Genomic DNA, 12,387 nt, shown 5'->3' on the forward strand with positions numbered 1-12,387 from the left:
ATACAGAGAAACCTGGTTTCGAAAAAACAAAACAAAACAAATGGGCTTATCAGAGGATAACATATTTACCTCCCAAGCATGAGGGTGTAGTTTTGATCCCCAGAGCCCACATGTCTTAGTTAGGGCTTCTATTAATGTGATAAAACAATATGACCAAAAGTAAGTTGACGAGTAAAGGGTTGATTTCATCTTAACAGCTTGTAGTCCATTATCCCAGGAAGTCAGGGCAGTGGAGTGGGGCAATTGTCTATATTCTGTCAATTATATTTTAAATAAACACTGATTGGTCAGTAGCCAGGCAGGAAGTATAGGTGGGACAACCAAATGGGAAGTAGAGGCGGGTCAATGAGAACAGGAGAATTCTGGGAAGGAGGAAGCCCATTTCTCCCCAGTCCTGCCCAGACACAAGGCAGAAGATAGGAAGATGTGACCAGCCTGTTATTTATACATACAGGGACCATCAGCCCAGGGGTGACACCCACAGAAAGCTGGGCCCTCCCACATTGATCATTGATCAAGAAAATGCACCATAGGCTTGACCACACACCAATATGGTGGGGGCATTTTCTCCGATGGAAATTTCTCAAATCTCCTTCTTCCCAAATGACTCTAGTTTGTGTCAGGCTAACATTGAACTAGCCAGTACACCACCAAAGCCATGTGCAGCAGAACATGCTGACAATCCCAGCATGCTTATGGCAAATGGGAGACAAAGGCCGGCAATTCCTGGGTGCCTGTGGGCCAGCTCTCCTCATGTAGCAGCAGCGAACAAGAGACTCTGCGTCAAAATGCAAATTGAGTTAACCTTACTGTAATACAGGCCACACCCACAAAGGCAGCTGTGACCCAGGCTATCAGGACTCCTGTTCCCCAAAGACAGGACTCTTCTGGGAATCAGGACAGGCAGCACGAGGCTCCCCCTGCTCTACAGAATTCCTGTAACTAGGAACAGTGAGATCTGCTGCAGAACCAATGTCTACATGCAGTCTGTTTTTTCTTGGAATGGGTAATTTTGAAAGAAAGAGCTCCTATGAAGCAATTACTGAAAAGCCAAAATGCGGATGCTGATTGGAACATGTCCAGTATAGGAACCAGCTGAGATAGGGCCCACTATGTTCTATTGATCTTGCAGATGATTGACAGGAGATTGATTTAAGGGTTTCAATTAAGTTGTAATCTATCTACCTCAAGGTCACTCCAACTGTGGGCTTTACCTGGAGACTTTCCTAACTTCAGCCAAGTGAGATTCCAGGAGAAAAACTATGAGTCAAGTTGACAGTACTCTTTATGTGACACCTTAGAAGTGGCACTTAGCCACTGTGCCCTTGAACCCCAAAGCTCCTAAGTCCATTCATCAGGAAAACATTAGACAAACACAAATCAGAACTGGGGAGATGACTCAGTGGGTGAGCATTTGCTGAGAACTATGATGTGCTGAGTTTGATCCCTGAAACCCGCATAAAACCCAGATGCAATGGTGTAAATCTCAGTGTACTCTCAGCACTCTTGCAGTGAGGCGGGAGGCAGTAACCAGAGGGACCCTGTCACCAACATGGCGGGAGAGAACTCCTTCTGAAAAGCTGTCCTCTGGTGTTGACAGAGGTTTCTTTCCCATCCAGTCCTGCAGCCATTGAGTCCCAAAGAAACAAACAGGGGCTCAGGCTTCTTACTAACAACTCTTACATCTTAAATTAAGCCATAGTTCTTGTCTGTGTTAGCCATGTGGCTTGGTACCTTTCATCAGTGAGGCATTCTCATCTTGCTTCCTTTGTGTCCGGGTAATGACTGTAGACTGAACCTGGTTGCCCTGCCTAGACTTCCTGCCTAGCTACTGACCAATCAGCGTCTTATTAAACCAATACAGGTGACAAATCTTTACAGGGTACAAGACCATTGTCCCACAGCACTCTGGCCTCCACATGTTGACTGTGGCATCATTTGTCTATCACTTGTCAAAATGTCTATCACATCTGAAAGACTGGCGCTGGGAATGGGGACATAAAAATCAGCTGATACTCTGATTACCAGCAGAAAAGTTTTATTATTCCTTTTAAGGACAGACAAACCACACGCAAAGCCTTGACTTACAGACACAAACCAAAGAAGCCGTAGATATTAAGGTACGAGACACAGTAGGGGAAACCGCTTTGCCTCTGAGGTTCACACTGGTGTGGCTGTGACAGAGCTCCCTGGTGGCCTGGGAAGGGTGGAGGTAACGGGGCTGTGGAACGGAAGAGGACAGCTGTGGTTCTAAGTGCTAAAGCTGCAGACCAAGGGCAGGGCCGCGTGGGCCTGCCCAGGGGAAGGGGAGCGGCTGGTTTTCTCCCCTCCAGGACTTAGGCGGCTTTGCAGAGAGCCACTGCGGAGAAGCGGACTTCCCCCTGCTCACGCTCAGTGAATTCTCTGCAGACCTTGGCAGCATCCTGGAAAGGAGGGATGGTATTAGTATACAGAACCTGCTGGAGACAGGAATTTCAAAGAGAAAGCGTTTCCAAGGCCTAGTCAACCAGTAGAGCTGTTTTACCCTCTGATTTTCAGGTGAGCTTTATTTATTAAAACACAAATGAAATGATACTCTACTAGGGAACCTAGTTATACCAAACCAAGCATGTGGAGTCATTTGTAATTGAGAGTGTGCATTAAAGCTGAGTCTGTGGTATAGTGCCCTGGCACCTGAGTCTTTTCCGTTGCCTCATCCACTGGTCAGCTTCCACCAGGCAGTGGAAACACACACCTTTAATCCCAGTAGCCACACTAGTTGCCATAGAAACCGGGCAGTGCACACCTTTAATTCCAGTCCTAGGGAAGATTATAAAATGGGAGGAGACAGCTCTGTGTCACTCTGAGATTCCTGGAACCAGGATCACCACTTTGGACTGGAGTTAAAGTAAGAGTCAGTGGCTGGCTACTTTGCTCTTTGCGTCTTTGGGTTGAACCCCAATTTCAGTCTTTGAGTTTTTAACGAGTCTAATGTGAGGTGACCAGATCTTTGATGTCTCAAAGCCTGGTCCTCTAAAAAAAGGGTCTCAATGTACAGTGGCCAAGGACCAGGGTTCCACTGTTGAATTCACAGAAGCCTTGGGCATTAGTCTGTGTCCTGAATCCTCATCTTGGAGAAAGGGGCAAGGCGTCTCACTTCCTGCATTATTTAGGGGACCACTCAACAGAAGGTAGAACTCAGAGAATCACCCAGCCTAGGAGTCAGCAACTGTGGCCTACAGGCCAAACCCAGCTTTCTTGCCAGTTTGGTGAACAAACCTTTGGCAGACACGGGTAGACACGTCTGTTTAGTTACCCTCTAGCAGAGCTTAGAGGGGCAGAAGCATCTCTGGGCACCTGTCACAGAGCCACGCACCACACAAAGCCCCAGTACTTCTTATCTTGCTCCTCACAGACAACTTTTGCTGACCCCCACTGTGTGCACACCAAGTGCTGAGGGAACATTAGCTGTTGTTGCCACGACAAATAAAGTCATACCTCAATGTCTTATATTTTATCATAAGACATTCCTTTGCAACAGCATGAGGATTCTTTTCTAAAGATGTATTTTTAGGTCAAAAAGGCCCAGTTCAGAACTGAGTTTTCAACAGTCACTCCTAGCAGGATAGGTGTACAGTCCTGAATCTTAAAAAAATTTTAAAAAAAATCTTTAAGTATATGGGTGTTTTGCCTGCATGAGTACCTAGGTACTACTTGCATGCCTAGTGCCTGTGGAGGCAAGAAAAAGGCATCATATCCCCTGGAAAAGGAATTACGGATGATTGTGAGCCACCACGTGGTGCTAGGGACCAAACCCTGACCCTCTGCAAGTGCATCAGTATCCATCCACTAAGCCATCTTTTCAGCACTGTTTTTAGTTATGAGAATGTATGTGTGAGTTTGTACACGTTTGTGAATGCCCTAAAATCGCAATGACAGGGAGTTGGGAGCTGGGAGCTGCCTGGACAGTGGGTACTGGGAACTGAACTTGGGTCCTCTGTAAGAGCAGCACGCCACCTCTCTAGTCAAGTGATCCCGAATCCCCTGCTCTCCAATACCAGTAAAACATGGGGGAAGAAATTATATAATTTACCTAGCCAACATTTGTAACATATACCCAACAAGGCTAATCCGTACCGAGAAGCCTCAGAGGATTACGGAAGGTAAAGAAAATTGATATTCCACTCTTTAGTGATGGTGTAATCCTACAGGGCTACCTTAATCCCACACAAAAGCCAATCAATGGCTTTCAAGCCATTCTAGCTAAAGATGGCACACGAAACAGATTAGCCAGGGCTTCTTTGAAGGATCCTGTTTAAAACCACCTGCTATAAAGCGAGGCAGCTACGATGCCTAAAGGGCTCTTTAAGCACTAAAGAATGCTATTAACCAACACAGCTGACGCTGGCATTCTGAATGTCAGCACAATTACACAGAAGTAGTGGGAAAACGTGTGTCTGCAACGGAGAGAGATGCTTTCCCAGGATTACCTGCAGCAGAGCGTCCTCTGAACTGGCGCCGTGGTTCACGGGAAAGGGCATTCGCCCATCTAGAACAAAGAAGCCAGGCGGGTCAGCTTTCCTTACACATTTTCAGAATACAGTAGGTGCCCAACCCAGAAGGATTTTTAGATTCTTCCAAAGGCTGCTATCATCCCCACGAGGGAAACCTGATCTCAAAGCAACGGGATACAATGAGTTCGAGCACTCCTGGGCAGTCACTGATAATTCTAGTCTACAGCTGGGATCACACAGGTCTGACCTAGTTACCCTAACAGGGAACCATACCCCCCTGTTTTGGATAGAAGAGCGTCAGGCAGTCTCTACCGGAAAGAATGCTTTAGCGACAGCTGATTTCCTTGTCTCCTTTGCCTTTGTGAGTCTAAGTCTGAGAGGAGACAGCTATGAACCTTTTCCAGTAAAGTAAAAGGGACAAATTTTACAAGATGGATATTCCTTTTCGTTTCCATAAATAGAAGTGATGCTCAACCGATCCAAATTCACTTAACAACCTGGGAATGGTGGTGCATGCCTTTAATTCCAGCATTTAGGAGGTAAAGGCAAATTGATTTGTGAGTTCAAGGCCAGTCTGGTCTATTTAGTGAGTTACAGGACAGCCAGGCATTGGTAAAGAGAGCCTGTCTCAAACAAACAAATCTTACCAAATTCGCTTTACAGAAGCATTTTCTGTAATATTACAGAAGGTCACAATTCAGGCACCGATCCCTGTGTAAAATGGACGATGTTAGGGGACACTGTAAGCGAATTAGGTGAGAGAGTGCCATGACCCCTACAATCGATGCCACTCTGATTGACCTTCTCTCTGGCTTGTCACTGAAGCCGTTCACTGGGCATTTTAGTTGCCTGAGGAGGGCCAGCTGGGTGTGACAGAGGGTTTAATGTCCCCAGTGGAATATACAGTTATGGCATCATAAACCATTGCATACATACTGCCTGAAAGTCACACACCAGCGCTGTCCGTAAGAGAGATAGTCTACTGGATTTCAAGATGGAGCGATACATACCAAGTTCATAGAGGTGGCCATCAACGTTGTTGAACAGAATAAAATGAAAATTCACTTTGTCGTCTACCTGAAAAAGAGTTAAGGAAAAAAATTAATGAGGTAGTAGATGAGCTTACTAAAAACATTCTCTTACTCTCTAAGAGAGGCGGAAATGCTGGAATAGTTGGGCCAATTCTGCAGGCCTATGAATTTTTAGTGGGAAGGAGATCAGGCCCAGGGAAGGGTATCTTGCTTTAAGTCCAGAAGGCAGGAGACAGCTGTGCCAATGCAGGTCCTGGCTTCCAAGTTAAATTTGGCCTTGAGTTTAGGGGGTCTCTTCACACATTTTTTGGTGCTAGAGCTGAACCCATGGGCCCTTACAAGCTTAATCACAGAATCAACCACTGACTTATTCTAATTGCCAAGCAGACTTCTCAGACTATTGGAGGGGAACAGATCAACTCTGTGTTATCAGAGGAGGATTTTCTGCGGTCAGTTGGCCTTGCTGGGCAACACCTGCAGGCCACTGTATTGTGGTAAGTGATTACTATAACTGTCCCACAGGAGACAAAGGGCGCGTGGGTTCAGTCTGGCTCAGGTCTGGACTTGTATTGGTATTTACCCGACACTGGCCCTCCTGGGCCACAGAGTCATGTGCTGCCTGAATGGCCTGCAGGAGACAGAAAGCCATTATTAGCATGGGGTACAGCCCTCCAGAGCTATGTAAAAGCGATGCTACTGAAGCCCTTTTCTACCTCATTCTTCTCAAAGCACTTCGCTCTGTCTTCGGGGGACATCTTCTCCGTTTCAGAAAGAAACTGCTTCAGGACTGAACCGTCCTCTTAAAAAGAAAAGGTACAGATTAGCATAGATTGGACAGTAAGAGGGCCCACACAATTCTTGGCCACTTAGGCCTTTCTACACCTGGCCCTCTGACCCACCTCGACCTATACATGGCCTCCAGGGATGTGGATGAGCCTGCCCTTTTACACAGAGTTTCCCAACCCTCCCTGCTGCTGCAACCAAGCCAAACAGGCTGCCCCACCCTTCCAGGGCAGATGCCCTTTCTTTCCCCTGGTCCCAGACACCCCAATCCTGCCCAACCTGTGTCTCAAATCTCGCCACTTCCTTACAGCATCCATATACTTGAATCATGTATTTGTGGGGTCCTAATCCCTTAAAAGAAGAGCCTACTATGTCTGCGGCTGACTCTGAACCACTTCCCAATTCAAACAGAACACCTATTATATATACAGAGACACAACTACACTCTAAACTAGTAACAGTTCCAAAAACCTAGGCCTTTATTTCAGAGTGGCAAATGGAATGTGGAATGCCATTAGCATAGATGCCTTAAGACAGAAATATGAAGACCTATGCTCCCTGGCTTAGAGCCCAGTGCAGTCACCTTTGGTATCAGCAAGGCCATGGACAGATGGTAGGAAGCCCAGCTGCAGCAAGAATGGTTCCAAATGACCTCAGCTCCAACACAGCTCTAAATTTAACAGATTCGGTTCACGGGGATTATTTCAAAATCTGGGGAGGCTGAGCGTGGGCTCAATCCTATAGTACTTGCCTACCCCTGGACTTGATCCCCATCACTGAAAAAAAGAAAATCAAAACCTGGGATTGATGGGGATCCTCTAACTCCACGGAAGGCCTAAGTCAAATGAACTCTTGGATCTCGGCTCTAAGGCGATTCTAACACTCCCCCTGATCCTGGGAACAGACTTTAGACAAAGTAAGGATTCATAGAGGAAATAAAAAGGACCAAGTCACAGCCTCCTAAGACAGTTTCATCACAACCAGACTGAAAAAAGAACTTCTAGACCTAGGTACTTATGGATAAGCAAACATTCTAATTCAGAAACTACACAAGGGTACTTTTTAATCTAAGCATTGTTGTGAAAACAAATGTGTGTGTGTGTGTGTGTGTGTGTGTGTGTGTGGCTGTGTGTGTGGCTGTGTGTGTGGCTGTGTGTGGCTGTGTATGTGTGTAAGATCAACCCCAGGGCCTTGCACTGCTAGACAAATTAACTACTAAACTACACATTTTTTTGGACATAGGTTTCAGTGGCCTTGAATAGGCTCAAGTGATCCTCCTGCCTCAGGGTCCTGAGTAGCTGGGTCTATACTTGATCTGCAGGGGCAACAGTGCTGAGGATATTCAACTTGGAGCCACCTGCAGCCATTCAAATTTAGGAGATGGCAAATTACTATCATTTCTTTTTAATAAATAAAGTCTTAGGTAATCCCGGCCATGCCCATCTGCTTCCAGCATAGCTGTGGCAGGTTTTCAGCTACAAAGTCAGAGACCACACCGCTCTCAGAGCCTAAAAGCCTTACTCTCCAGCGTTTTAAGAAACTTTGCTGATTCTTGGCCTAAATCACACGTAACTGCTAGATGAACAGAACATTTTCTTGCTGACTCTTGCTGCTCTCACAGGCTTAGGGACTCAGACATCTTTCCCGACACCCTGTTCAGCGTCCACTGGAGGAGGGCAGAAGCCCTGCACCTGGCTATGCTCACAGCTGCATCCTTCAAGGTTTCTGCCAACCGCTATGCCTTCCTGTGTCAGTGGCTCTCCGCCGTCCTGGTCCCTCTGTCAACTAGGGGACACAGAATTATTGCAGATAGACCTCTACTGATCTACATTTTCTGGCTGTCACCTTTAGTCCCTTAGAATTTTGAGAATTAAAAAGAGTGTATATGAGAATCTTTACACCAGCTGGCCCTCAAGTACTTCTTCTCTCGCCTGAGCCCCGCCCTGCGAAGCTGCGAGAAGAGAAGGGAAAAAAGGAAAAACTACATGGGAAGCCCACTGTGCGGGGGGGGGGGGGGGGCAGGAACTTGGAGGATTAGTTTCCTCCCCTCCAAAGAGAAACAGCAAAACTCCATTCGTGGGACTGGATCCAGGTGAGTAGTCTGTGTGATTTAACAGGCTTCAAACAACTATAAAGACAGGTGTAGATGCACACGCCTGTAAACCCCAGCAGGCAGCCGAGGCAAAGGGATCACCTTGAGTTCATGACCAGCCAGGCAAGCCAGAATTACAGTGAGAGCCTGCCCTGCCCCATCATGTGTGTCTGTGCTTACCTAGTGCTGAAATAAACTGTAACCGTTAAGCTGCGAACTCTCTGAACCCCACATCTCAAGTTTAAAAAGCTAGATAGCCCGAGTTCAGCCCTCCCCCAACCTCCACCAAGTGGAAGGAGAGGGCTCCACAGAGCTGTACGTACCCCCACAGGCATGCGATGGCACACACCCACACCATTGAAAACAAAAATGTTTTAAAAATAGCAGATGTCCAAATTATTAAGCCCCAAGTACCAAATTCCAGCTTGTCTTGATTATTGGCCACTGCGTGGATCAGCCCAATGGTACCACAAGAGTTTCCAATGGTCTGCTTCATGAAGTACACTTTAGGACTAACTTCTTGGCCCTTCAGTTCCTCGATTTGTTTTTTCCTGAAGTTCTCATGCTGTGAATAGGGGGGGACAAAAGGGTTTTTTTTTTTCATCTCAAAATGCAAACACACGGCAGTCCAGTCAGTTCTAAAGATATGTGCAGTAGATGGGCGACCAGGAGCAGCAGCCACGGTTCTAGATGCTGGCTGATGCCCAGAGAACAGTCCTGTCTCCCTCCCCTCCCCAGGCAGGCTGCGGGGCTCCACCCTGATGCTGCAGTGCAGGTACTGCCTTGGATGGTGCCCAAGGCTGTCTAGAAACCACAGCAACCTTTAGCTGGAGGTATCAGGCGATCCGGAAAAAGCCCTGCTCAGGGTTTTTCTCCCTTCAACAAGAACAATGTCTATTTCATACAGGTGTCCTCATCAACCGTTGATCAACGCCCAGGGGCAACACCAGCTGGCGTCGGTTTCCCTGTTCTGTAACTGTTCCATTTGTGTGCGAGTGGATGTATTTAAACAGGCTTTAACCGCTGAAAGGGGCAAGTGGAGGCAAGGACTTTGTTTCCCCTTTGTTTTGCTTTAGAAAGGCATCAGTACAAGGAATGGGTAATGATTAAAAAAAAACAAAAAAACCTTTTCACTTTATAAGAGGAAGTCAAGGTACTGGTTTATCGTTGCCAGCAATACAGCAGGGCAGAGTCTAACCAGAGAGGAGAATGGTAGCAATCTTAGAGAGACGCTGTCATATGAACGGCATTTACTCAAGTCATTGCCGCTTCTTGTGCAATGACTCAGGAGACTGTATTCCTCTCACTGGCGAGTTTGAAAGCCCTGAGCAGTTAGGAAGTGTCAATTAAAAGCAGGTGCTCCTGCTAGGGAGACGCTGACTGCCCACAGCCTGCAGAAGTCACCCAGCCCATTGGCCAGCCTGATCGGAGTCTAGTAGCCTTGCGTTTACTGTACATGGAAGTGGAGTGAGCGTTTACTCCGTGGCTCTAGAACGGGAGCAGGATTGTCTGTCCCACAAGATGAACTGAACCGCCACTTAAGATGTTCTGGCATCCTAGTTACTGTTAAGGGTTTGCACGCCTTTCAAGGCTAATCAGCTACAGTTGTGAAACAGACTAGCCCCGCCCTTTAGCTGTTTGTGCTCCTGTTCAGAGACGCTTCTATAGCAATCTCACCACCACAAAATGAATTAAGACGTTCATTTAGGGTTTCCCAACATAACCGGAGTCAGGACTAATGGCTCTTAAATTAACTTATGGATGGAAGTCGAACGAAGTTTCAATTTCCATTAAAAATTCTTCAGTGTTTTATACATGACATATGCAGACCAGGTACTCAATACACGGGGCCGACTGGGCCGCAGCTGCAGGATAAAACAGCAGTCAGTCAAACTGGAATGTTCTCTAGAAAGATCCACTGGACCCTGCAAAATGCGACCAGTGAACAGCGGAAAGCAAACAGGCTGCACCACTGCCTCCCAGGGGCCTTGCCTGAGCTCTGCCCAAAACCTCCAAGTCATCATGGGGCCTGTCAAGAGCAGCTCCAGAACCGCTCGATTGAGCAGGAGACGCCGGCTTTGGTGCAGTCAAGGAAGCCGGCCTGACATACAAGGGTTGCAGTGAGAGCTTCAACTAGGAGACAAGTCACTGAGATCTTCCGCACTACGTGTTTGAACCCACGAGAGACCATTTGCTAGGAGGAAGGCCTAGACCCTTTCCATACAGCTTAGTTTTGGTCCAGAATGCGCCAAGAACACCTGCCCTGAGGATGGTATTTATTTAACCTTATCCCATTTAGAGTGAGGCTAACAATGCCAATGCCTCCAAGTTTTGCCCATTTCTTCCCCTTCTAAATTCTGCGGGCAATTGACAGCAACAGGAGACAGGCGGTGCCATGATTTGCAGGGACTCTACCCACGGTAAGGCAACACATGTCCCACTGTTTTGTTTTTGTATCTGATGCTCAGCGTTGGAGTCACATACATCCCCGAACACTGAAGACCTTTTCAAAGAATGCAAGGGTGTTTCCATGACTGTGCCGCAGACCGACTTCATCCAGTCACAAGGTCAGAGAGGTAGAGACAGCTGCTGAAAAGATTCTGTGCACCCATGATTCAGCTTTAAAACAGCTGGTTCAACAGTGTGCCTGCTGCGGGGAGCACGGGGAAAAGAGCCCTGAATCTATCAGAAAGGCAGATGGAGGTGGTAAATTAAGGGAACCGTTTGGTTTAAGCAAGCCAGGCCCTCTTCAATTTACAGCTAGGTGGGAGTCTGAAAACCAGTGACCTTAAAAGGAAACCACAGCCATCCTCAAGTGGATGGAACCAAGCGAGTTCCTCTGGGTAACTGGAAAAATAGGATCAATACGCTTCATCTCTTCCAATAATGGCCATTGCAACAGGAGCGCCAATGAATAGGTACCACGAAAATCAGGCACCTCCCATCCTAGGAGGTGCAATCCTTATTCCCTACCCCATGGGAAAGGGGGGCAGCGCGGACTAAGAGCGCGTCCCATAACACTGTTCATCATCTGAGACCCGCCCATCACAAACCTCACCCTACCTGGGCAGTAAGGGGAAACAGCAGCAGCAGCGCGCAGGCAGGGGATGGCACTGAGCCCAGAGTCTCTTCCTCCAGCCCTAGCACGTCTGCGAAGCGCCACTGGCCGGCGACACCCAGCTTGGACAACACCTGCAGAGAGGAGACAGGGCAGCCAGACGGAAAGAGCCAGACAGTGATGGGCACCTGCTAAGGGGTGGGGTCTGGACGCGCATCCCCCCGCCCGACACACACACAGGTCCCCACCCGAGTCTAGGAGGAGCCTCCGCGACATCCCACCCTCCGTGCCGCGCAGTGACACAGCACAAAGCTCGGCCCACACGTGGCTCCCGCGAAGCCCTCGGACTAGGGTCCGCTAGGCAGTCGCCACGCCCTCGAGAGCTGCTCCCCGCGCTTGCTCCTGTCCGGGTGCATCTTCCACCACCTCCCTTTGATCTATCTCTCGGTCATCCCCCAATCCCTAAATAACTCAGGGCAGAAAAAAACATCCAGCAGGGCGCCCCAGCCCGGCCACCTCCATTGCGCTGGGCGCGGCCGGCTGGGCGTCTCTGACGATGCTCCCGAGGGAGAGGGACAGAGGCTGCGCACCAGGCCACTCACTTTGTTCAGCATCTGAAAGGCAAATGCAAAAAGGGAAAAGATAATAAAGCGATCCGATTCGACTCTTTGGCCGGAGCAAAGGCCCCGGCCGTGTGCTCCCAAGGCGGCCCAGCAGCTACGCTTACCTCGGGGTTAATCTCCATCGGCTTCAGCTGCATCTTTGCGGACCACAGGAACAACCACAATCCGAAAAAGCCTAAAAACAGCCGGTGGAGCCGCCCAGGCTGCACCTATAAAGCGCCGGCCGGACGCACTGGGGAAGCTGGAGCAGGGGGAAACAGGGGCAGAGCCAAGGCGAAGAAGACGGCCAAGCGGCCTCGAATCCCCC

At 48.3% G+C, this 12,387-nt stretch overlaps 1 protein-coding gene across 1 annotated transcript; it reads right to left on the bottom strand.

The window, feature by feature from the left end:
* Positions 1-2,021: 2,021 nt before the first annotated feature.
* On the bottom strand, positions 2,022-12,311 carry Uchl1 (ubiquitin C-terminal hydrolase L1). Its single transcript, XM_087908994.1, has 9 exons — positions 12,185-12,311; positions 12,060-12,071; positions 11,463-11,591; positions 8,814-8,964; positions 6,238-6,323; positions 6,105-6,152; positions 5,504-5,570; positions 4,470-4,528; positions 2,022-2,423 (listed from the first exon to the last, which is right to left on the bottom strand). Exons 1-9 carry the CDS (start codon positions 12,215-12,217, stop codon positions 2,337-2,339), a joined length of 672 nt encoding a protein of 223 aa, XP_087765120.1. The 5' UTR covers positions 12,218-12,311; the 3' UTR covers positions 2,022-2,336.
* Positions 12,312-12,387: the final 76 nt, after the last annotated feature.

Source organism: Myodes glareolus, chromosome 8 (assembly GCF_982192425.1).
Source record: "Myodes glareolus chromosome 8, mMyoGla1.1, whole genome shotgun sequence".
In the NCBI taxonomy this organism is placed as follows: Eukaryota; Metazoa; Chordata; class Mammalia; order Rodentia; family Cricetidae; genus Myodes; species Myodes glareolus.